This window comes from Oncorhynchus mykiss, chromosome 7, assembly GCF_057628025.1.
Source record: "Oncorhynchus mykiss isolate SJ-2025 chromosome 7, ASM5762802v1, whole genome shotgun sequence".
NCBI classification, from domain to species: domain Eukaryota; kingdom Metazoa; phylum Chordata; class Actinopteri; order Salmoniformes; family Salmonidae; genus Oncorhynchus; species Oncorhynchus mykiss.
The window spans coordinates 80,341,434-80,366,901 of record NC_143028.1 but is presented as its reverse complement, the minus strand read 5'-3'; the positions used below and the strand labels follow the sequence as shown (position 1 = coordinate 80,366,901).

Here is a 25,468-nt window from a genome sequence, read left to right as displayed (position 1 = left end):
CTATATAGACAGTCTGGGGTGACCTGAAGGTTAGGTTGATGACTGGATGTCTCCTATATAGACAGTCTGGGGTGAACTGAAGGTTAGGTTAAAGACTGGATGTCTCCTATATAGACAGTCTGGGGTGAACTGAAGGTTAGGTTAAAGACTGGATGTCTCCTATATAGACAGTCTGGGGTGAACTGAAGGTTAGGTTAAAGACTGGATGTCTCCTATATAGACAGTCTGGGGTGAACTGAAGGTTAGGTTAAAGACTGGATGTCTCCTATATAGACAGTCTGGGGTGAACTGAAGGTTAGGTTAAAGACTGGATGTCTCCTATATAGACAGTCTGGGGTGAACTGAAGGTTAGGTTAAAGACTGGATGTCTCCTATATAGACAGTCTGGGGTGAACTGAAGGTTAGGTTAAAGACTGGATGTCTCCTATATAGACAGTCTGGGGTGAACTGAAGGTTAGGTTAAAGACTGGATGTCTCCTATATAGACAGTCTGGGGTGAACTGAAGGTTAGGTTAAAGACTGGATGTCTCCTATATAGACAGTCTGGGGTGAACTGAAGGTTAGGTTGATGACTGGATGTCTCCTATATAGACAGTCTGGGGTGAACTGAAGGTTAGGTTGATGACTGGATGTCTCCTATATAGACAGTCTGGGGTGAACTGAAGGTTAGGTTGATGACTGGATGTCTCCTATATAGACAGTCTGGGGTGAACTGAAGGTTAGGTTAAGGGTGGATGTCTCCTATATAGACAGTCTGGGGTGAACTGAAGGTTAGGTTGATGACTGGATGTCTCCTATATAGACAGTCTGGGGTGAACTGAAGGTTAGGTTAAAGACTGGATGTCTCCTATATAGACAGTCTGGGGTGAACTGAAGGTTAGGTTAAAGACTGGATGTCTCCTATATAGACAGTCTGGGGTGAACTGAAGGTTAGGTTAAAGACTGGATGTCTCCTATATAGACAGTCTGGGGTGAACTGAAGGTTAGGTTAAAGACTGGATGTCTCCTATATAGACAGTCTGGGGTGAACTGAAGGTTAGGTTAAAGACTGGATGTCTCCTATATAGACAGTCTGGGGTGAACTGAAGGTTAGGTTAAAGACTGGATGTCTCCTATATAGACAGTCTGGGGTGAACTGAAGGTTAGGTTAAAGGTGTCTCTTGTCATTTGATACAGATATATTATAATATCCCACACAGACATGAGATGATCTAAATCATTCCTAGTAGTTCTGTGTTGACCTATACCCTGTCTCTCCCTCCAGACCTCAGCCTATGACAGTGTGTTGACCTATACCCTGTCTCTCCCTCTAGACCTCAGCCTATGACAGTGTGTTGACCTATACCCTGTCTCTCCCTCTAGACCTCAGCCTATGACAGTGTGTTGACCTATACCCTGTCTCTTCCCTCCAGACCTCAGCCTATGACAGTGTGTTGACCTATACCCTGTCTCTTCCCTCCAGACCTCAGCCTATGACAGTGTGTTGACCTATACCCTGTCTCTCCCCTCCAGACCTCAGCCTATGACAGTGTGTTGACCTATACCGTGTCTCTCCCCTCCAGACCTCAGCCTTACAGGCAGCCTATGACAGTGTGTTGACCTATACCCTGTCTCTCCCCTCCCGACCTCAGCCTTACAGGCAGCCTATGACAGTGTGTTGACCTATACCCTGTCTCTTCCCTCCAGACCTCAGCCTTACAGGCAGCCTATGACAGTCTGTGCGGTGAAACAGGGACCTCAGCTGTTCCTTACTTCCTGATCAAGTACACAGGGGATACTGTCCAGGTGGCCCAGCTACGAGACTGGGACAGCTTCAACACTGATCTCAACAAGGTCAGTAGCGGCGTTGCGGGGCAAAGAGTTATGCTGATCAGAATGGCCCATTTTAGTTGGGTCTGTAATGGGAGGAGGACTGTTCTTGTTTCTCTATTTCTATGTCATTATTAATCACATTTCCATCCACAGTTCCTATGCAGTAAAGTATACACAATTACCACAGCTGTGATGGAAACAGGAAACAGGAAATTTCGCTGTCATTTTATAAATGTTTGTTCGACATGGGTGGGATCTTTTTGTGTCTGTAAAATTAATTATGGGAGAAATCGCCGGTGGAAACGCATTTATGTGCAAATATTGATCCAATCATTTTTAATAATAAAAAAAAAAAGTTATTTAACGATTATTTAACTAGAAAAGTCAAGTAAACAAATTCTTATTTACAATGACGGCCTACCCCGGCCAAACCCGGACGACGCTGGGCCGATTGTGTGCCGCCCTATGGGACTCCCAATCACGGCCGGATGTGATACAGACCGGAACCGAACCCGGGACTGTAGTGACACCTCTTGCACTGAGATGCAGTGCCTTAGACCCCTGCGCCACCCGGGGAGCCCTAACCATCATAACCAATAACCATCATATTGCTGTAAACTTGGATGATATGATGTGTGGTCCTCCCATTAGGACTCAGGAAACCATGCCGTTTATTAGGCTTATCAGATGAAATAAGTTGTGATGAACTTCCCAGGGTGGTGAAAGTGCACGGTGATGAGCTTGATGCTCCTTTTCCAGTAAATATCCAGGGTCTTATTAGCCTCATCAAACCATTCAAACCATTCAGTGACCACTGGTGTCCTGTGGATGGGGGGGCGTTGTCATCCTGGAAGAGACCACTGGTGTCCTGTGGGATGGGGGGGGGGGGAGCGTTGTCATCCTGGAAGAGACCACTGGTGTCCTGTGGATGGGGGGGTGTTGTCATCCTGGAAGAGACCACTGGTGCCCTGTGGGATGGGGGGGGGGGGGAGCGTTGTCATCCTGGAAGAGACCACTGGTGTCCTGTGGATGGGGAGGTGTTGTCATCCTGGAAGAGACCACTGGTGCCCTGTGGGATGGGGGGGGGGGGGGGGGGGGGGAGCGTTGTCATCCTGGAAGAGACCACTGGTGTCCTGTGGATGGGGGGGGTGTTGTCATCCTGGAAGAGACCACTGGTGCCCTGGGGGGGGGGGGGGGCGTTGTCATCCTGGAAGAGACCACTGGTGCCCTGTGGGATGGGGGGGGGAGCGTTGTCATCCTGGAAGAGACCACTGGTGCCCTGTGGGATGGGGGGGCGTTGTCATCCTGGGAGAGACCACTATGCCCTGTGGGATGGGGGGGCGTTGTCATCCTGGAAGAGACCACTGGTGTCCTGTGGGATGGGGGGGTCTTGTCATCCTGGAAGAGACCACTGGTGTCCTGTGGATGGGGGGGCGTTGTCATCCTGGAAGAGACCACTGGTGCCCTGTGGGATGGGGGGGGAGCGTTGTCATCCTGGAAGAGACCACTGGTGCCCTGTGGGATGGGGGGGCGTTGTCATCCTGGGAGAGACGACTATGCCCTGTGGGATGGGGGGGCCTTGTCATCCTGGAAGAGACTACTGGTGTCCTGTGGATGGGGGGGCGTTGTCATCCTGGAAGAGACCACTGGTGCCCTGTGGGATGGGGGGGAGCGTTGTCATCCTGGAAGAGACCACTGGTGCCCTGTGGGATGGGGGGGCGTTGTCATCCTGGGAGAGACCACTATGCCCTGTGGGATGGGGGGGCGTTGTCATCCTGGAAGAGACCACTGGTGTCCTGTGGGATGGGGGGGCCTTGTCATCCTGGAAGAGACCACTGGTGCCCTGTGGGATGGGGGGGGCGTTGTCATCCTGGGAGAGACCACTATGCCCTGTGGGATGGGGGGGGCGTTGTCATCCTGGAAGAGACCACTGGTGCCCTGTGGGATGGGGGGGCGTTGTCATCCTGGGAGAGACCACTATGCCCTGTGGGATGGGGGGGCGTTGTCATCCTGGAAGAGACCACTGGTGTCCTGTGGGATGGGGGGGACGTTGTCATCCTGGAAGAGACCACTGGTGTCCTGTGGGATGGGGGGGGGGGCGTTGTCATCCTGGAAGAGACCACTCCCATCAGGATAGATCTGATTCGCCATAGGTTGAAGGTGATCACCCAGAATGGCCGTGTATTTATTGACGTTTTTGCCTGACGACTCACCGTGAACTTAATTCCACGACTCTATCGCTGCGTACATTCAGTCTGAGACTGCCGTCCTAGCCGTTTGTGTGACTTTTTCGAAATGAGGGGCGTTGTACAAAACATATTCATCGGCGATTTTTGAATCATCCCTTAACAAATCTAACCACTCGAAGTTGATGACGTCATCATGTAGCTCCTCTGGCCCAACCAATCGGTTTCTGGGACCAATCAGAACGGTCAGAATGTGTTCGTATTCTAGGAATTTTTTGCCAGGAAGGGAGGCAAATCCAGATACATGGTGGAGAATAAACGTCAGTTGGCCAGAGCGATGTGGATGGGTAGCCAGGCTAGTTTACCTTGCCCTCTAAGGGGTTGAGTGGGTAGCCAGGCTAGTTTACCTTGCTCTCTAAGGGGTTGAGTGGACCTAGTGGGTAGCCAGGCTAGTTTACCTTGCCCTCTAAGGGGTTGAGTGGGTAGCCAGGCTAGTTTACCTTGCCCTTTAAGGGGTTGAGTGGGTAGCCAGGCTAGTTTACCTTGCCCTCTAAGGGGTTGAGTGGAGCTAGTGGGTAGCCAGGCTAGTTTACCTTGCCCTTTAAGGGGTTGAGTGGACCTAGTGGGTAGCCAGGCTAGTTTACCTTGCCCTTTAAGGGGTTGAGTGGGTAGCCAGGCTAGTTTACCTTGCCCTTTAAGGGGTTGAGTGGGTAGCCAGGCTAGTTTACCTTGCCCTCTAAGGGGTTGAGTGGGTAGCCAGGCTAGTTTACCTTGCCCTCTAAGGGGTTGAGTGGACCTAGTGGGTAGCCAGGCTAGTTTACCTTGCCCTTTAAGGGGTTGAGTGGGTAGCCAGGCTAGTTTACCTTGCCCTCTACGGGGTTGAGTGGGTAGCCAGGCTAGTTTACCTTGCCCTCTACGGGGTTGAGTGGGTAGCCAGGCTAGTTTACCATGCTCTCTAAGGGGTTGAGTGGGTAGCCAGGCTAGGTTACCTTGCCCTTTTTAAGGGGTTGAGTAGACCTAATTCATGCCAGGAAAATGCACCCCACACCGTACCAGAACCCTCATTTACTGATGTTTCCTTTATTTTGAATTTACCTGTACATACTCTTCTTTGCTCACTGTGGAGTAAGACTGGACTATCAATATGCCGATAAGGATGTCCTATATTGCTGGTTAGATTTAATGGCACAATAAACATTACACTGTGCGTGTGGGTGTTTTTTTTACATGTCTTGTCTTTGCACATTACTTCCTGGTTCATTCAGGTAAGGTCTCTATGAAGTCACTGATGTTTCTTGGCACAATCCACAATCCTCTTGTGTAAAGTCTCCCTTAGAAAAGTGGTATTTTGGCCTCAATGAGAGTTCCTGGTTTAAAGGTTAGGTCAAATATGCTTTGTTAATGTTGCAGGTAACCGTGGGTGTGTATGACCCCTGCACTCTGCCCCAGCATCCTGGATGGCCTCTGAGGAATCTGCTGTTTCTCCTAGCCAGCAAATGGTAAATAACGAAAGTTCCAATCATAACATCACCAATCACATCCCACACTACCGGGAGGGGATGAGTACACTTCCCTCCCCTGTATAACTAACAGGTTATTATAGAACACATCCCTCCCCTGTATATTCCACTAGTTATAACTAACAGGTTATTATAGAACACATCCCTCCCCTGTATATTCCACTAGTTATAACTAACAGGTTATTATAGAACACATCCCTCCCCTGTATATTCCACTAGTTATAACTAACAGGTTATTATAGAACACATCCCTCCCCTGTATATTCCACTAGTTATAACTAACAGGTTATTATAGAACACATCCCTCCCCTGTATATTCCACTAGTTATAACTAACAGGTTATTATAGAACACATCCCTCCCCTGTATATTCCACTAGTTATAACTAACAGGTTATTATAGAACACATCCCTCCCCTGTATATTCCACTAGTTATAACTAACAGGTTATTATAGAACACATCCCTCCCCTGTATATTCCACTAGTTATAACTGACTAACAGGTTATTATAGAACACATCCCTCCCCTGTATATTCCACTAGTTATAACTGACTAACAGGTTATTATAGAACACATCCCTCCCCTGTATATTCCACTAGTTATAACCGACTAACAGGTTATTATAGAACACATCCCTCCCCTGTATATTCCACTAGTTATAACTGACTAACAGGTTATTATAGAACACATCCCTCCCCTGTATATTCCACTAGTTATAACTGACTAACAGGTTATTGTAGAACACATCCCTCCCCTGTATATTCCACTAGTTATAACTGACTAACAGGTTATTGTAGAACACAGCCCTCCCCTGTATATTCCACTAGTTATAACTGACTAACAGGTTATTATAGAACACATCCCTCCCCTGTATATTCCACTAGTTATAACTGACTAACAGGTTATTGTAGAACACATCCCTCCCCTGTATATTCCACTAGTTATAACTGACTAACAGGTTATTGTAGAACACATCCCTCCCCTGTATATTCCACTAGTTATAACTGACTAACAGGTTATTGTAGAACACATCCCTCCCCTGTATATTCCACTAGTTATAACCGACTAACAGGTTATTATAGAACACATCCCTCCCCTGTATATTCCACTAGTTATAACTGACTAACAGGTTATTGTAGAACACATCCCTCCCCTGTATATTCCACTAGTTATAACTAACAGGTTATTGTAGAACACATCCCTCCCCTGTATATTCCACTAGTTATAACTAACAGGTTATTGTAGAACACATCCCTCCCCTGTATATTCCACTAGTTATAACTAACAGGTTATTGTAGAACACATCCCTCCCCTGTATATTCCACTAGTTATAACTAACAGGTTATTATAGAACACATCCCTCCCCTGTATATTCCACTAGTTATAACTAACAGGTTATTGTAGAACACATCCCTCCCCTGTATATTCCACTAGTTATAACTAACAGGTTATTATAGAACACATCCCTCCCCTGTATATTCCACTAGTTATAACTAACAGGTTATTATAGAACACATCCCTCCCCTGTATATTCCACTAGTTATAACTAACAGGTTATTATAGAACACATCCCTCCCCCCTGTATATTCCAGTAGTTATAACTAACAGGTTATTATAGAACACATCCCTCCCCTGTATATTCCACTAGTTATAACTGACTAACAGGTTATTATAGAACACATCCCTCCCCCCTGTATATTCCAGTAGTTATAACTGACTAACAGGTTATTATAGAACACATCCCTCCCCTGTATATTCCACTAGTTATAACTAACAGGTTATTGTAGAACACATCCCTCCCCTGTATATTCCACTAGTTATAACTGACTAACAGGTTATTGTAGAACACATCCCTCCCCTGTATATTCCACTAGTTATAACTAACAGGTTATTATAGAACACATCCCTCCCCTGTATATTCCACTAGTTATAACCGACTAACAGGTTATTATAGAACACACCCCTCCCCCCTGTATATTCCACTAGTTATAACCGACTAACAGGTTATTATAGAACACATCCCTCCCCTGTATATTCCACTAGTTATAACTGACTAACAGGTTATTGTAGAACACATCCCTCCCCTGTATATTCCACTAGTTATAACCGACTAACAGTTTATTATAGAACACACCCCTCCCCCCTGTATATTCCAGTAGTTATAACTAACAGGTTATTATAGAACACATCCCTCCCCTGTATATTCCACTAGTTATAACTGACTAACAGGTTATTATAGAACACATCCCTCCCCCCTGTATATTCCAGTAGTTATAACTAACAGGTTATTGTAGAACACATCCCTCCCCTGTATATTCCAGTAGTTATAACTAACAGGTTATTATAGAACACATCCCTCCCCTGTATATTCCACTAGTTATAACTAACAGGTTATTATAGAACACATCCCTCCCCTGTATATTCCACTAGTTATAACTAACAGGTTATTATAGAACACATCCCTCCCCTGTATATTCCACTAGTTATAACCGACTAACAGGTTATTATAGAACACATCCCTCCCCTGTATATTCCACTAGTTATAACTAACAGGTTATTATAGAACACATCCCTCCCCTGTATATTCCACTAGTTATAACCGACTAACAGGTTATTATAGAACACATCCCTCCCCTGTATATTCCACTAGTTATAACTAACAGGTTATTATAGAACACATCCCTCCCCTGTATATTCCACTAGTTATAACCGACTAACAGGTTATTATAGAACACACCCCTCCCCCCTGTATATTCCACTAGTCATAACAGGTTATTATAGTCAGTTATATGTGGCTAATATTATATTAAGTCTTGAAATTGGAATCTGCTGTTTCTCATAACCAGCAAATGGTAAATCCCCACACTAGCTTACGTAAAGTGATACTGACAAGCACAGTGTGAGTGATCCGGTACCAGGAAGGGATGAGCACCAATCCGCCTCTATATTCCAGTACACCTCTCTCTTCCTTTCCCGTGCATGACTAAGCTGTTAGTAATAATTATTATTGTAAATTGTTAATATTAGCTAGATAAACGCTTGGCTGTGTTGCGAAGTTATGAGGTATGTTCCTACAAGGCGTTTTGACCTGTCCAGCATGTCAAGCTAATGTAAACGCAATGATATGGAGATATCTACGTGTTAGCATTTCTCTGTCCTTGTGTGTGTGTGTGTACCAGGGGCTCCCAACTAGATGTGGTGGAGGTGATGTGTTTCAGAGACAGGACTCTTCAGGGCAGTAGGAACATTCAGCACAGCATCGTGTTCCAGGTCAAACTACCGATCCCTGAGCAGTCTCTCAATGCAGGTAAACACACACACATCCCACCGTTCCCGCTCTGCGGAGCCACGGGGCTGAGAAAACATACAAAGCTTGGCCTTTTTATCTGGAGGACAGGAGAGAGCGAGGGATGGGGAGATGGGAACGAGGGAAGGGGAGATGGGAACGAGGGAAGGGGAGATGGGAACGAGGGAAGGGGAGATGGGAACGAGGGAAGGGGAGATGGGAACGAGGGAAGGGGGGAAGGGGAGATGGGGATGGGGAGATGGGAACGAGGGATGGGGAGATGAGGGATGGGAACGAGGGATGGGGAGATGGGAACGAGGGCTGGGGAGATGGGAACGAGGGCTGGGGGGCTGGGGAGATGGGAACGAGGGCTGGGGAGATGGGAACGAGGGATGGGGAGATGGGAACGAGGGATGGGGAGATGGGAACGAGGGATGGGGAGATGGGAACGAGGGAAGGGGAGATGGGAACGAGGGAAGGGGAGATGGGGAAGGGGAGATGGGAACGAGGGAAGGGGGGAAGGGGAGATGGGGATGGGGAGATGGGAACGAGGGATGGGGAGATGAGGGATGGGAACGAGGGATGGGGAGATGGGAACGAGGGCTGGGGAGATGGGAACGAGGGCTGGGGGGCTGGGGAGATGGGAACGAGGGCTGGGGAGATGGGAACGAGGGATGGGGAGATGGGAACGAGGGATTGGGAGATGGGAACGAGGGATGGGGAGATGGGAACGAGGGATGGGGAGATGGGAACGAGGGATGGGGAGATGGGAACGAGGGATGGGGAGATGGGAACCAGGGATGGGGAGATGGGAACGAGGGATGGGGAGATGGGAACCAGGGATGGGGAGATGGGAACGAGGGATGGGGGGATGGGGAGATGGAGATGGGAACGAGGGATGGGAAGATGGGAACGAGGGATGGGGAGATGGGAACGAGGGATGGGAGATGAGGGATGGGTAAAGGAAGATGAGGGATGGGGAGAAGGGATGGGGGGATGGGGAGATGGAGATGGGAACGAGGGATGGGGAGATGGGGAGATGGGAACGAGGGATGGGGAGATGGGAACGAGGGATGGGGAGATGGGAACGAGGGATGGGGAGATGGGGAGATGGAGATGGGAACGAGGGATGGGAAGATGGGGATGGGGAGATGGGAACGAGGGATGGGGAGATGGGAACCAGGGATGGGAGACGAGGGATGGGTAAAGGAAGATGAGGGATGGGGAGATGAGACAGGGAGGCGAGGGAGACGAGAGCGAGGGATGGGGAGACGGGGGGGCGAGAGAGCGAGTGATGGAGAGACGGGGAGGCGGGAACGAGGGATGGGGAGATGGGAACCAGGGATGGGGAGATGGGAACGAGGGATGGGGAGATGGGAACGAGGGATGGGGGGGATGGGGAGATGGAGATGGGAACGAGGGATGGGAAGATGGGGATGGGGAGATGGGAACGAGGGATGGGGAGATGGGAAACGAGGGATGGGAGATGAGGGATGGGTAAAGGAAGATGAGGGATGGGGAGATGAGACAGGGAGGCGAGGGAGACGAGAGCGAGGGATGGGGAGACGGGGGGGCGAGAGAGCGAGGGATGAGAGACGTGGAGGCGAGAGCGAGGGATGGGGAGAGGAAGACGGGGGAGAGGGATTTAAATGTTAATGCGGAGACCACCACCTCTCCCTTGGTAGAGGGATTTAAATGTTAATGCGGAGACCACCACCTCTCCCTTGGTGGGGTTTGATCGGCTCAAGAACCCAAACGGTGCCCTATTCCCATCTTGATATAGTGCACCATTGTTGACCAAGGCTCTATGAGCCCTCTTCAAAAGTAGAACTCTACAGAGCCTTCAGAAAGTATTGACACCCCTTGACTTTTTCCACATTTTGTTGTGTTACTAGCCTGAATTTAAAATGGACTACATTTAGATTTTGTGTCACTGATCTTCACACAATACCCCATAAAGTGGAATTATGTTTTTAGAAATGTTTACAAATTAATTCAAATTGAAAAGCTGAAATGTCTTGAGTCAATAAGTAGTCAACCCCTTTTGTTATGGTAAGCCTGAATATGTTCAGGAGTAAACATGTGCTTAACAAGTCACATAATAAGTTGTATGGACTCACTCTGTGTGCAATAATAGTGTTTAACATGATTTTTGAATGACTACCCCATCCCTGTACCCCACACATACAGTCGTGGCCAAAAGTTTTGACAATGAGACAAATATACATTTTCACAAAGTCACTCACAATGTTGCCTAAGAACACAGCCATGAATAGAGAATGGTACAAACACATTCTCCGAGAGCAACTTCTTCCAACCATCCAGGAACAGTTTGGTGACGAACCATGCCTTTTCCAGCATGATGGAGCACCTTACCATAAGGCAAAAGGGATAACTAAGTGGCTTGGAGAACAAAACATCGATATTTTGGGTCCATGGCCAGGAAACTCCCCAGACCTTAATCCCATTGAGAACTTGTGGTCAATCCTCAAGAGGCAGGTGGACAAACAAAAACTCACAAATTCTGACAAACTCCAAGCATTGATTACGCAAGAATGGGCTGCCATCAGTCAGGTTGTGGCCCAGAAGTTAATTGACAGCATTCCAGGGCGGATTGCAGAGGTCTTGAAAAAGAAGGGTCAACATTGCAAATTTTGACTCTTTGCATCAACTTAATGTAATTGTCAATAAAAGCCTTTGACATTTATGAAATGCTTGTAATTATACTTCAGTATTCCATAGTAACATTTTACATACATATCTAAAGACACTGAAGCAGCTAACTTTGTGGAAATTAATATTTGTGTCATTCTCAAAACATTTGGCCACGACTGTACAATTATCTGTAATGTCCCCCAGTCGAGCAGTGAATTTCAAACACAGATTCAACCACAAAGACCAGGGAGGTTTTCCAATGCCTTGCAAAGAAGGGCACCTATTGGTAAATTGGTCCCCCAAAAAAAGCAGACATTGAATATCCCTTTGAGCATGGTGAAGTTATTAATGACACTTTGGAAGGTGTATCAATACACCCAGTCACTACAAAGATACAGGCGTCCTTTCTAACTCAGTTGCCGGAGAGGAAGGAAACCGCTCAGGAATTTCACCATGAGGCCAATGGTGACTTTAAAACAGTTACAGAGTTTAATGGCTGTGACAGGAGAAAACTGAGGACGGATCAACAACATTGAAGTTACTCCACAATTCCAACCTAAATGACAGAGTGGAAAGAAGGAAGACTGTACAGAATACAACATATTCCAAAACATGCCTCCTGTTTGCAACAAGACACCAAAGTAATCCTGCAAAAAAAATGTGACAAATAAATTAACTTTATGTCCTGAATACAAAGTGTTATGTTTGAGGCAAATCCAACACAACACATTACTGAGCACCACTCTTCATATTTTCAAGCGTAGTGGTGGCTGCATCATGTTATGGGTATGCTTGTCATCGGAGAGGAGGAAATGTAATAGAGCCAAGAGGAAAACCTGGTTCAGTCTGCTTTCCACCAGACACTGGGGAGATTAATTCACCTTTCAGCAGGACAATAACCTTAAAACACAAGGCCAAACAGTGGAGTTACCACGACGACATTGAACGTTCCCGAGTCTCCTAATCAACAGTCTACTTCTAATCAATAGTATGTCATTATCAACAGTCTACTTCTAATCAATAGGATGTCATTATCAACAGTCTCCTAATCAATAATATACTCTAATCAATAGTATGTCATTATCAACAGTCTACTTCTAATCAATAGGATGTCATTATCAACAGTCTCCTAATCAATAATATACTCTAATCAATAGTATGTCATTATCAACAGTCTACTTCTAATCAATAGGATGTCATTATCAACAGTCTCCTAATCAATAATATACTCTAATCAATAGTATGTCATTATCAACAGTCTACTTCTAATCAATAGGATGTCATTATCAACAGTCTCCTAATCAATAATATACTCTAATCAATAGTATGTCATTATCAACAGTCTACTTCTAATCAATAGGATGTCATTATCAACAGTCTCCTAATCAATAATATACTCTAATCAATAGTATGTCATTATCAACAGTCTACTTCTAATCAATAGGATGTCATTATCAACAGTCTCCTAATCAATAATATACTCTAATCAATAGTATGTCATTATCAACAGTCTTCTCTAATCAATAGGATGTCATTATCAACAGTCTCCTAATCAATAATATACTCTAATCAATAGTATGTCATTATCAACAGTCTACTTCTAATCAATAGGATGTCATTATCAACAGTCTCCTAATCAATAATATACTCTAATCAATAGTATGTCATTATCAACAGTCTACTTCTAATCAATAGGATGTCATTATCAACAGTCTCCTAATCAATAATATACTCTAATCAATAGTATGTCATTATCAACAGTCTACTTCTAATCAATAGGATGTCATTATCAACAGTCTCCTAATCAATAATATACTCTAATCAATAGTATGTCATTATCAACAGTCTTCTCTAATCAATAGTATGTCATTATCAACAGTCTTCACTAATCAATAGTATGTCATTATCAACAGTCTCCACTAATCAATAGTAAACTCAAATCAATACTCTGTCATTATCAACAGTCTTTGCGTTCTGTTCCCTCAGCGTGTCCAAAGAATGTAGGATGGGAGAAGAACCCTAAAGGAGCCATGGGACCCCGGATGGTCAACCTCAGTGAATGTATGGACCCAAAGAGGTACAATAAATCAACCAATCAGAAGAGGCTTACATCGTGAGACTATCTCTATATGCATCTAGTGTCTATCTAACGTTCTGTATCTATAACACACCAGACTGGCCGAGTCCTCGGTGGACCTCAACCTGAAGTTGATGCGCTGGAGGCTGGTACCTTCTCTGAATCTGGACAAAGTGACTTCAACTAAGTGTCTGCTGCTGGGAGCTGGTACACTGGGCTGCAACGTAGCCAGGACTCTAATGGTGAGTGCCTGCGATGTTGACATGATTCAATTACATTTCTAGATGATGAAATAGAGAACGGGGGGGACCTGCGATGTTGACATGATTCAATTAGATTTTTAGATTATGAAATAGAGAACGGGGGGGGGGGGGGGGGGGGTGATTCTACTAAGTGTCTGCTGCTGGGGGCTTGGTACCCTGGGCTTGCAATGTAACCAGGACTCTAATGGTGAGGACCTGCAATGTTGAGATGATTCAATTAGATTTCTAGATGATGAAATAGAGAACGGGGGGTGATTCTACTAAGTGTCTGCTGCTGGGGGCTTGGTACCCTGGGCTGCAATGTAGCCTGCGATGTTTAGATTACATAATGGAAACACAGACCGGCAATAATATGTCCTGTATACCTTCTGACCAGGTCAAACACTTCGACATGCTTGAAGTGACTCTAATGCTGAGCTCCTGGGGAGGTTTTTACATAAGGGTCATGGGAACATGGAGAATATATACATTCAACATTTACATTTCAGTCAAATAGCAGACACTTATCTAGCAACACTTACTGTACATGTAGAGAGACTATATAACATGTAGAGAGAGACTATATAACATGTAGAGAGAGACTATATAACATGTAGAGAGAGACTATATAACATGTAGAGAGACTATATAACATGTAGAGAGAGACTATATTACATGTAGAGAGAGACTATATAACATGTAGAGAGAGACTATATAACATGTAGAGAGACTATATAACATGTAGAGAGAGACTATATAACATGTAGAGAGAGACTATATTACATGTAGAGAGAGAGACTATATTACATGTAGAGAGAGACTATATAACATGTAGAGAGAGAGACTATATTACATGTAGAGAGAGACTATATTACATGTAGAGAGAGACTATATAACATGCAGAGAGAGACTATATAACATGTAGAGAGAGACTATATTACATGTAGAGAGATACTATATAACATGTAGAGAGAGACTATAACATGTAGAGAGAGACTATATAACATGTAGAGACTATATAACATGTAGAGAGAGACTATATAACATGCAGAGAGAGACTATATAACACATAGAGACTATATTACATGTAGAGAGATACTATATAACATGCAGAGAGAGACTATAACATGTAGAGAGAGACTATATAACATGTAGAGACTATATAACATGTAGAGAGAGACTATATAACATGCAGAGAGAGACTATATAACATGTAGAGACTATATAACATGTAGAGAGAGACTATATAACATGTAGAGAGAGACTATATAACATGTAGAGAGAGACTATATAACATGTAGAGAGAGACTATATTACATGTAGAGAGATACTATATAACATGCAGAGAGAGACTATAACATGTAGAGAGAGACTATATAACATGTAGAGACTATATAACATGTAGAGAGAGACTATATAACATGCAGAGAGAGACTATATAACATGTAGAGACTATATAACATGTAGAGAGAGACTATATAACATGTAGAGAGAGACTATATAACATGTAGAGAGAGACTATATAACATGCAGAGAGAGACTATATAACATGTAGAGAGAGAGACTATATTACATGTAGAGACTATATAACATGTAGAGACTATATAACATGTAGAGAGAGACTATATAACATGTAGACTATATAACATGTAGAGAGAGACTATATAACATGTAGAGAGAGACTATATAACATGTAGAGAGAGACTATATAACATGTAGACTATATAACATGTAGAGAGAGACTATATAACATGTAGAGAGAGACTATATAACATGTAGACTATATAACATGTAGAGAGAGACTATATAACATGTAGAGAGAGACTATATAACATGTAGAGAGAGACTATATAACATGTAGACTATATAACATGTAGAGAGAGACTATATAACATGTAGAGAGAGACTATATAACATGTAGAGAGAGACTATATAACATGTAGACTATATAACATGTAGAGAGAGACTATATAACATGCAGAGAGAGACTATATAACATGTAGAGAGAGACTATATAACATGTAGAGAGAGAGACTATATAACATGTAGACTATATAACATGTAGAGAGACTATATAACATGTAGAGAGAGACTATATAACATGTAGAGAGAGAGACTATATAACATGTAGACTATATAACATGTAGAGAGAGACTATATAACATGTAGAGAGAGACTATATAACATGTAGAGAGAGACTATATAACATGCGGAGAGAGACTATATAACATGCAGAGAGAGACTATATAACATGTAGAGAGAGACTATATAACATGTAGAGAGAGACTATATAACATGTAGAGAGAGAGACTATATAACATGTAGAGAGAGAGACTATATAACATGTAGAGAGAGAGACTATATAACATGTAGAGAGAGACTATATAACATGTAGAGAGAGACTATATAACATGTAGAGAGAGACTATATAACATGTAGAGAGAGACTATATAACATGTAGAGAGAGACTATATAACATGTAGAGAGAGAGACTATATAACATGTAGAGACTATCTTGTTATTGTGTTCTACAGGGATGGGGAGAGATGTTATTATGTTCTACAGGGAAGGGGAGAGATGTTATCTTGTTATTGTGTTCTACAGGGATGGGGAGAGATGTTATCTTGTTATTGTGTTATCTTGTTATTGTGTTCTACAGGGATGGGGAGAGATGTTATCTTGTTATTGTGTTCTACAGGGATGGGGAGAGATGTTATCTTGTTATTGTGTTCTACAGGGATGGGGAGAGATGTTATCTTGTTATTGTGTTATCTTGTTATTGTGTTCTACAGGGATGGGGAGAGATGTTATCTTGTTATTGTGTTCTACAGGGATGGGGAGAGATGTTATCTTGTTATTGTGTTATCTTGTTATTGTGTTCTACAGGGAAGGGGAGAGATGTTATCTTGTTATTGTGTTCTACAGGGAAGGGGAGTGATGTTATCTTGTTATTGTGTTCTACAGGGATGGGGAGAGATGTTATCTCGTTATTGTGTTCTACAGGGATGGGGAGAGATGTTATCTTGTTATTGTGTTCTACAGGGAAGGGGAGTGATGTTATCTTGTTATTGTGTTCTACAGGGATGGGGAGAGATGTTATCTCGTTATTGTGTTCTACAGGGAAGGGGAGAGATGTTATCTTGTTATTGTGTTCTACAGGGATGGGGAGAGATGTTATCTTGTTATTGTGTTCTACAGGGATGGGGAGAGATGTTATCTCGTTATTGTGTTCTACAGGGATGGGGAGAGATGTTATCTTGTTATTGTGTTCTACAGGGATGGGGAGAGATGTTATCTTGTTATTGTGTTCTACAGGGATGGGGAGAGATGTTATCTCGTTATTGTGTTCTACAGGGAAGGGGAGAGATGTTATCTTGTTATTGTGTTCTACAGGGATGGGGAGAGATGTTATCTCGTTATTGTGTTCTACAGGGATGGGGAGAGATGTTATCTTGTTATTGTGTTATCTTGTTATTGTGTTCTACAGGGAAGGGGAGAGATGTTATCTTGTTATTGTGTTCTACAGGGATGGGGAGAGATGTTATCTTGTTATTGTGTTCTACAGGGATGGGGAGAGATGTTATCTTGTTATTGTGTTCTACAGGGATGGGGAGTGATATCTTGTTATTGTGTTATCTTGTTATTGTGTTCTACAGGGATGGGGAGAGATGTTATTGTGTTCTACAGGGAAGGGGAGTGATGTTATCTTGTTATTGTGTTATCTTGTTATTGTGTTCTACAGGGATGGGGAGTGATGTTATCTTGTTATTGTGTTATCTTGTTATTGTGTTCTACAGGGATGGGGAGAGATGTTATTGTGTTCTACAGGGATGGGGAGAGATGTTATCTTGTTATTGTGTTCTACAGGGAAGGGGAGAGATGTTATCTTGTTATTGTGTTCTAAAGGGATGGGGAGAGATGTTGTTGTGTTCTGCAGGGATGGGGAGTGATGTTGTCTTGTTGTTGTGTTATTGTGTTCTACAGGGATGGGGAGTGATGTTATCTTGTTATTGTGTTCTACAGGGATGGGGAGAGATGTTATCTTGTTATTGTGTTCTACAGGGAAGGGGAGAGATGTTATCTTGTTATTGTGTTATCTTGTTATTGTGTTCTACAGGGATGGGGAGAGATGTTATCTTGTTATTGTGTTCTAAAGGGATGGGGAGAGATGTTGTTGTGTTCTGCAGGGATGGGGAGTGATGTTGTCTTGTTGTTGTGTTATTGTGTTCTACAGGGATGGGGAGTGATGTTATCTTGTTATTGTGTTCTACAGGGATGGGGAGAGATGTTATCTTGTTATTGTGTTCTACAGGGATGGGGAGAGATGTTATCTTGTTATTGTGTTCTACAGGGAAGGGGAGTGATGTTATCTTGTTATTGTGTTATTGTGTTCTACAGGGATGGGGAGTGAGACACATCACGTTTGTGGACAACTCTAAGATCTCTTACTCCAACCCAGTCAGACAACCGCTGTATGAGTTTGAAGACTGTCTGGGAGGAGGCAAGTCCAAGGCCCTCGCTGCCGTCGACAGACTGGGCAAGATCTTCCCTGGAGTGGTGAGTTCCTGACCTATGACCTCTAACCCTAACCCCTGACCTCTAAACCCATCTCTAACCCTCTATCTCAATAAGCAGGATAAATAATGTCCATAGGGGAGCATCAGGGGGGGGGGGGGGGGGCAGCAGGATAAATGTCCATAGGGGAGCAGCAGGAGGGGCAGCAGGATAAATAATGTCCATAGGGGTAGTTAAGACATGAAGTGTTGTTGCTAGGTAACACGCTGAGATCCATGGGGAGTGAGCTGCCAAGGGAACCGATTGGCTAAAAATTAAATGATAACAAATCCTTTACTCAGTGACGTCACTCCCATGTAATTCTATTGTCACTCCCACTAATGCCGGTTTAGAATGGTTGATGTCCCAGGTTTATATGCGCTGTGTGCAATTTCTTCTCGCCAGACCAGAAACGCAGGCAGACGCAGATCCCAACGTCATCAATTATACACACACACACACACACACACACACACACACACACACACACACACACAGATGGTTCCATCATGACCAGAACACAAACAAGCTACCAGTCCCCCAGTCTCTCCCAGCCCTCTCTCATCACCACTGACCATGGGCAGAACACACACACACACACACACACACATCAGATGAGGATGTGACTGGTGATTAGGACACCATTAGAATATTGCAACACCCACTCAGATGGAATCTGCTTTGTGTTAATGGCCCCCTACAGATGGAATCTGCTTGTGTTAATGGCTCCTACAGATGGAATCTGCTTTGTGTTAATGGCTCCTACAGATGGAATCTGCTTTGTGTTAATGGCTCCTACAGATGGAATCTGCTTTGTGTTAATGGCTCCTACAGATGGAATCTGCTTTGTGTTAATGGCTCCTACAGATGGAATCTGCTTTGTGTTAATGGCTCCTACAGATGGAATCTGCTTTGTGTTAATGGCTCCTACAGATGGAATCTGCTTTGTGTTAATGGATACTACAGATGGAATCTGCTTTGTGTTAATGGATACTACAGATGGAATCTGCTTTGTGTTAATGGATACTACAGATGGAATCTGCTTTGTGTTAATGGCTCCTACAGATGGAATCTGCTTTGTGTTAAAGGCTCCTACAGATGGAATCTGCTTTGTGTTAAAGGGTCCTACAGATGGAATCTGCTTTGTGTTAAAGGCTCCTACAGATGGAATCTGCTTTGTGTTAATGGCTCCTACAGATGTAATCTGCTTTGTGTTAATGGCTCCTACAGATGGAATCTGCTTTGTGTTAATGGCTCCTACAGATGGAATCTGCTTTGTGTTAATGGCTCCTACAGATGTAATCTGCTTTGTGTTAATGGCTCCTACAGATGGAATCTGCTTTGTGTTAATGGCTCCTACAGATGGAATCTGCTTTGTGTTAATGGCTCCTACAGATGGAATCTGCTTTGTGTTAATGGCTCCTACAGATGGAATCTGCTTTGTGTTAATGGCTCCTACAGATGGAATCTGCTTTGTGTTAATGGCTCCTACAGATGGAATCTGCTTTGTGTTAAAGGCTCCTACAGATGGAATCTGCTTTGTGTTAATGGATACTACAGATGGAATCTGCTTTGTGTTAATGGATACTACAGATGGAATCTGCTTTGTGTTAATGGATACTACAGATGGAATCTGCTTTGTGTTAATGGATACTACAGATGGAATCTGCTTTGTGTTAATGGATACTACAGATGGAATCTTCTTTGTGTTAATGGCTCCTACAGATGGAATCTGCTTTGTGTTAATGGCTCCTACAGATAGAATCTGCTTTGTGTTAAAGGCTCCTACAGATGGAATCTGCTTTGTGTTAATGGCTCCTACAGATGGAATCTGCTTTGTGTTAATGGCTCCTACAGATGGAATCTGCTTTGTGTTAACTTCTAAAAGTCTAAGCCCTGGGGGGCTTTTGGTATCCCACTTCTTGTTTTAATTTAATTTGGCCTTTACTGCTATAGCCCCATGGAAACGCAATGAATAACACATCCATAAATGGCAAAAAAAGACAGTCACAAAATAACTAAAACTAGGTTTTGAAGTGTCGGTCCTATATATGACTGACCCCGTTTGGTCCACAGGCTGTTGTTCGACCAAATGTTTTTTTTGTCGAGCAATGGCAAATATACTGTATATATATATTTTAAATGATGGCACATGAGACACCTGTCTGATTCACGCCTGTCTCAGTGGACTGACCCATTGTGGAGGTCTGTCTCAGTGGACTAATCCATTGTAGAGGCCTGTCTCAGTGGACTAATCCATTGTAGAGGCCTGTCTCAGTGGACTGACCCATTGTAGAGGCCTGTCTCAGTGGACTAATCCATTGTAGAGGCCTGTCTCAGTGGACTAATCCATTGTAGAGGCCTGTCTCAGTGGACTAAACCATTGTAGAGGCCTGTCTCAGTGGACTAAACCATTGTAGAGGCCTGTCTCAGTGGACTAATCCATTGTAGAGGCCTGTCTCAGTGGACTAATCCATTGTAGAGGCCTGTCTCAGTGGACTAATCCATTGTAGAGGCCTGTCTCAGTGGACTGACCCATTGTAGAGGCCTGTCTCAGTGGACTGACCCATTGTAGAGGCCTGTCTCAGTGGACTAATCCATTGTAGAGGCCTGTCTCAGTGGACTAATCCATTGTAGAGGCCTGTCTCAGTGGACTAATCCATTGTAGAGGCCTGTCTCAGTGGACTAATCCATTGTAGAGGCCTGTCTCAGTGGACTAATCCATTGTAGAGGCCTGTCTCAGTGGACTAATCCATTGTAGAGGCCTGTCTCAGTGGACTAATCCATTGTAGAGGCCTGTCTCAGTGGACTAATCCATTGTAGAGGCCTGTCTCAGTGGACTAATCCATTGTAGAGGCCTGTCTCAGTGGACTAATCCATTGTAGAGGCCTGTCTCAGTGGACTAATCCATTGTGGAGGCCTGTCTCAGTGGACTAATCCATTGTGGAGGCCTGTCTCAGTGGACTAATCCATTGTAGAGGCCTGTCTCAGTGGACTAAACCATTGTAGAGGCCTGTCTCAGTGGACTAATCCATTGTAGAGGTCGCGGGGGTGGTACACCAGTATCACCAGTAGTACATTTACCTTTAATTCCCAACATTTCTAATCTTTGTTTGTTTTGTTACGGTCATTTCCGTTAATAGCCTTCAATATATTATTATTACAGTCTTAACGTTGTAGGAGTGGACATGTTGTTTGCAGAACCTAGGCTAATCTTGTCGTTGTTGGAGTGGACATGTTGTTTGCAGAACCTAGGCTAATCTTGTCGTTGTAGGAGTGGACATGTTGTTTGCAGAACCTAGGCTAATCTTGTCGTTGTAGGAGTGGACATGTTGTTTGCAGAACCTAGGCTAATCTTGTCGTTGTAGGAGTGGACATGTTGTTTGCAGAACCTAGGCTAATCTTGTTGTTGTAGGAGTGGACATGTTGTTTGCAGAACCTAGGCTAATCTTGCGAGGGGAAAAAAAGGTTTTAATACCGTTTACGAGTTGTACATTTATTCATTGTCTTTTCTTTGGAGTGCTCCTGTCAATCTTGAGTAAGGAAACTTACGTATTTACGGATAGAATAAGGTCTAGGCTACAAATGTAGTCCTGTAAATGTAGTCCTGTAAATGCAGTCCTGTAAATGTAGTCCTGTAAATGTAGTCCTGTAAATGCAGTCCTGTAAATGCAGTCCTGTAAACGCAGTCCTGTAAACGCAGTCCTGTAAATGCAGTCCTGTAAATGTAGTCCTGTAAATGCAGTCCTGTAAATGTAGTCCTGTAAATGCAGTCCTGTAAATGCAGTCCTGTAAATGCAGTCCTGTAAATGTAGTCCTGTAAATGCAGTCCTGTAAATGTAGTCCTGTAAATGCAGTCCTGTAAATGCAGTCCTGTAAATGCAGTCCTGTAAATGCAGTCCTGTAAATGTAGTCCTGTAAATGCAGTCCTGTAAATGCAGTCCTGTAAATGTAGTCCTGTAAATGCAGTCCTGTAAATGCAGTCCTGTAAATGTAGTCCTGTAAATGTAGTCCTGTAAATGTAGTCCTGTAAATGCAGTCCTGTAAATGTAGTCCTGTAAATGCAGTCCTGTAAATGTAGTCCTGTAAATGCAGTCCTGTAAATGCAGTCCTGTAAATGCAGTCCTGTAAATGTAGTCCTGTAAATGTAGTCCTGTAAATGCAGTCCTGTAAATGTAGTCCTGTAAATGCAGTCCTGTAAATGCAGTCCTGTAAATTCAGTCCTGTAAATGCAGTCCTGTAAATGCAGTCCTGTAAATGCAGTCCTGTAAATGCAGTCCTGTAAATGCAGTCCTGTATATGCAGTCCTGTAAATTTAGTCCTGTAAATGTTCCCATTGGGGATCTGATACGGTTTATGATTGTCTTAACTCACCACCACTGTGAAGCTTCTCAGTCATGTTTTTCTTCGCCTCAAACAGAAAGTTAACAAAGTATTGTTTTTACATCACATTGAGAATGACAAGACTTCCTCAATGAAGCCTATTTGAAAAATCTTTCTTTCTCCCTTTCGATAACCACTCAGCATTAAAGGGGAAATAGCCTACAGCAGTTTCTGTCTCTCCGGAACTCACTGGTGGGGAAACTCGAGGGCCCAAAATATTTGATACAATGTTGCTTGTTTGCTGGCATGTTCGGGCTGGACCAAGTTAATAGTTGATACAATGTTTCTAGTTCCTTGCAGACAGGCCATGCGTAGCCAATGTGATTTTAATGGATATTTATTTTTATCAGAATATTTTCTACCTGCAGGCTGCAATGTTTTTATTTGTTGGCTTTATGTCTATTTGTACATATTGGCAATAGAAGTTACTTCTACATTTGTATATTTTGTATTATTGGTCGACCAAGATTATTTTTTTTGTGTTTTGTCTACGACAGCCCTAGTTCTATATCTAGGAGACATAAGAAATATATATTTTTTTACATTTGGACATATTTAATTCCATATTTTTGTTGGCACATAACTACCTCCGTACTTCTGTTCGTTTGTATGGGTTACCTTCAGAGTCCTGCGACACTTGTGGGGGGGGGGGGGTGTGCAATCTGGCCTGTTCATCACACGTTGATCAGGTTTACGTGTGAGCCGCGCGTCACCTTTTACCTGTGGTCATCGTACATGAATATGCAGCTCCTGCAGGTGTGAGGAAGTCATGGAAAGTTGAGCTGGTTGTGATCCCATTGGGATCTCTCTCATTTTCGATTCCATGGGTGTGTTTTAAAGTGATATGCTCCAGAGCTTTTGTATAATTTCAGCCAGTAGTTTTGACAGCGGTACTAACGAGACAAAACAGGTCCCTGAAAATTGTGCACCAATGTGTACCACGATGTGTTACGTCAAATATATATATATATATATATTTATAACTAACCCGAGAGAGACCAGAACCTGTCGTTTTCAATGGGAACGAATGAATCCTTGTGGGCAGAACAAGCAAGGAGGTGGGAAGAGCCAAGCACGAGCTAGCGAGATCTTATTGGCGCGTTCTAGCATTTATTTGCATATTTCTGTTAGGGAACGCCTACTCAAACGCCTACTCCTAAACAACACATTTAAAAATAAAAAAAACTTTGGCAAAGGGTAATGTCTACAAAACTTAGTCCACTCAGTTTGTAAGATTCTAGTTATGGGGACAAAATAAAACTGCATTGAGATCCAATATTCCATCGATGAGAAAATAAGCAGAATGTCAGCCATAATCTATCTCGCTCCATCTTCTCCCACTGCCTGCCACTGGGCTTCCCTCTCATCACCATATTTGGTAGTGAGTGGAAATGCCCAACCGGACGCTTCACATTTATACACATCTTGGAGAAACATTTGGATCTTTGCTCAGATTTGATGTATTTTAGCAATTCGTATGATACGTTACAAGTTGGTGAGTGCTTAAGATCCCGGACCGCATCTTTAACAAAATGGGTATTATATCCTATGGTAACCTGGGGCGGCAGGGTAGCCTACTGGTTAGAGTGTTGGACTAATAACCGGAAGGTTGCAAGTTCATATCCCCGAGCTGACAAGGTACAACTCTGTCATTCTGCCCCTGAACAGGCAGTTAACCCACTGTTCCCCAGTAGGCCGTCATTGAAAATAAGAATTTGTTCTTAACTGACTTGCCTAGTTAAATAAAGGTAAAAAATTATAAAATGATGTCTGTGTGCGTGGAGCATCTCAATGCCAGTCAACCCGTGTGATCTCTTTGTGTTATACCTATTGGCTAAACCTGATGATATTCAACTCAACCCAGTGACTTACACTCGTCCCTTTTTTATAGAATGCAGAGGGACACGTGATGAGCATCCCTATGCCAGGCCACCCGGTCAACTTCTCTGAGGCGACCATGTCTCAGGCCCGGCAGGACGTTGAACACCTGGAGAAACTGATCTCGGAGCATGACGTCGTCTTCCTGTTGATGGACACCAGGGAGAGTCGATGGCTGCCGACTGTTATAGCTGCCAGCAATAGGAAGGTAAGGGGGGGAGAGAGGGGGTACACGCATCGGGTCTCTACTTCGCTGGTAGAGAGAGGGTACATGCATCGGGTCTCTACTTCGCTGGTAGAGAGAGGGTACATGCATCAGGTCTCTACTTCACCGGTAGAGAGGGGGTACATGCATCGGGTCTCTACTTCGCTGGTAGAGAGAGGGTACATGCATCGGGTCTCTACTTCGCTGGTAGAGAGAGGGTACATGCATTGGGTCTCTACTTCGCCAGTAGAGAGAGGGTACATGCATCAGGTCTCTACTTCGCTGGTAGAGAGGGGGTACATGCATCAGGTCTCTACTTCGCTGGTAGAGAGGGGGTACATGCATCGGGTCTCTACTCCGCCGGTAGAGAGAGGGTACATGCATCAGGTCTCTACTTCGCTGGTAGAGAGGGGGTACATGCATCAGGTCTCTACTTCGCTGGTAGAGAGGGGGTACATGCATCAGGTCTCTACTTCGCTGGTAGAGAGGGGGTACATGCATCAGGTCTCTACTTCGCTGGTAGAGAGAGGGTACATGCATCAGGTCTCTACTTCGCTGGTAGAGAGAGGGTACATGCATCAGGTCTCTAGTGCACTATATAGGTAATAGGGCTCTGGTCTAAAGTAGTGCACCAGATAGAGCTCTGGCCTAAAGTAGTGCACTATGTAGGG

At 43.9% G+C, this 25,468-nt stretch overlaps 1 protein-coding gene across 1 annotated transcript in view; it reads left to right on the top strand.

The window, feature by feature from the left end:
- Positions 1-25,468, top strand: part of atg7 (ATG7 autophagy related 7 homolog (S. cerevisiae)) — a 102,399-nt gene that overhangs the window by 7,034 nt on the left and 69,897 nt on the right. The window contains exons 7-13 of the mRNA XM_090242055.1: positions 1,687-1,833; positions 5,409-5,497; positions 8,697-8,824; positions 13,445-13,535; positions 13,633-13,777; positions 18,176-18,334; positions 24,606-24,800. Coding sequence (XP_090098181.1) covers positions 1,687-1,833; positions 5,409-5,497; positions 8,697-8,824; positions 13,445-13,535; positions 13,633-13,777; positions 18,176-18,334; positions 24,606-24,800 — 954 coding nt within the window. The remainder of the gene's footprint in view (positions 1-1,686; positions 1,834-5,408; positions 5,498-8,696; positions 8,825-13,444; positions 13,536-13,632; positions 13,778-18,175; positions 18,335-24,605; positions 24,801-25,468) is intronic.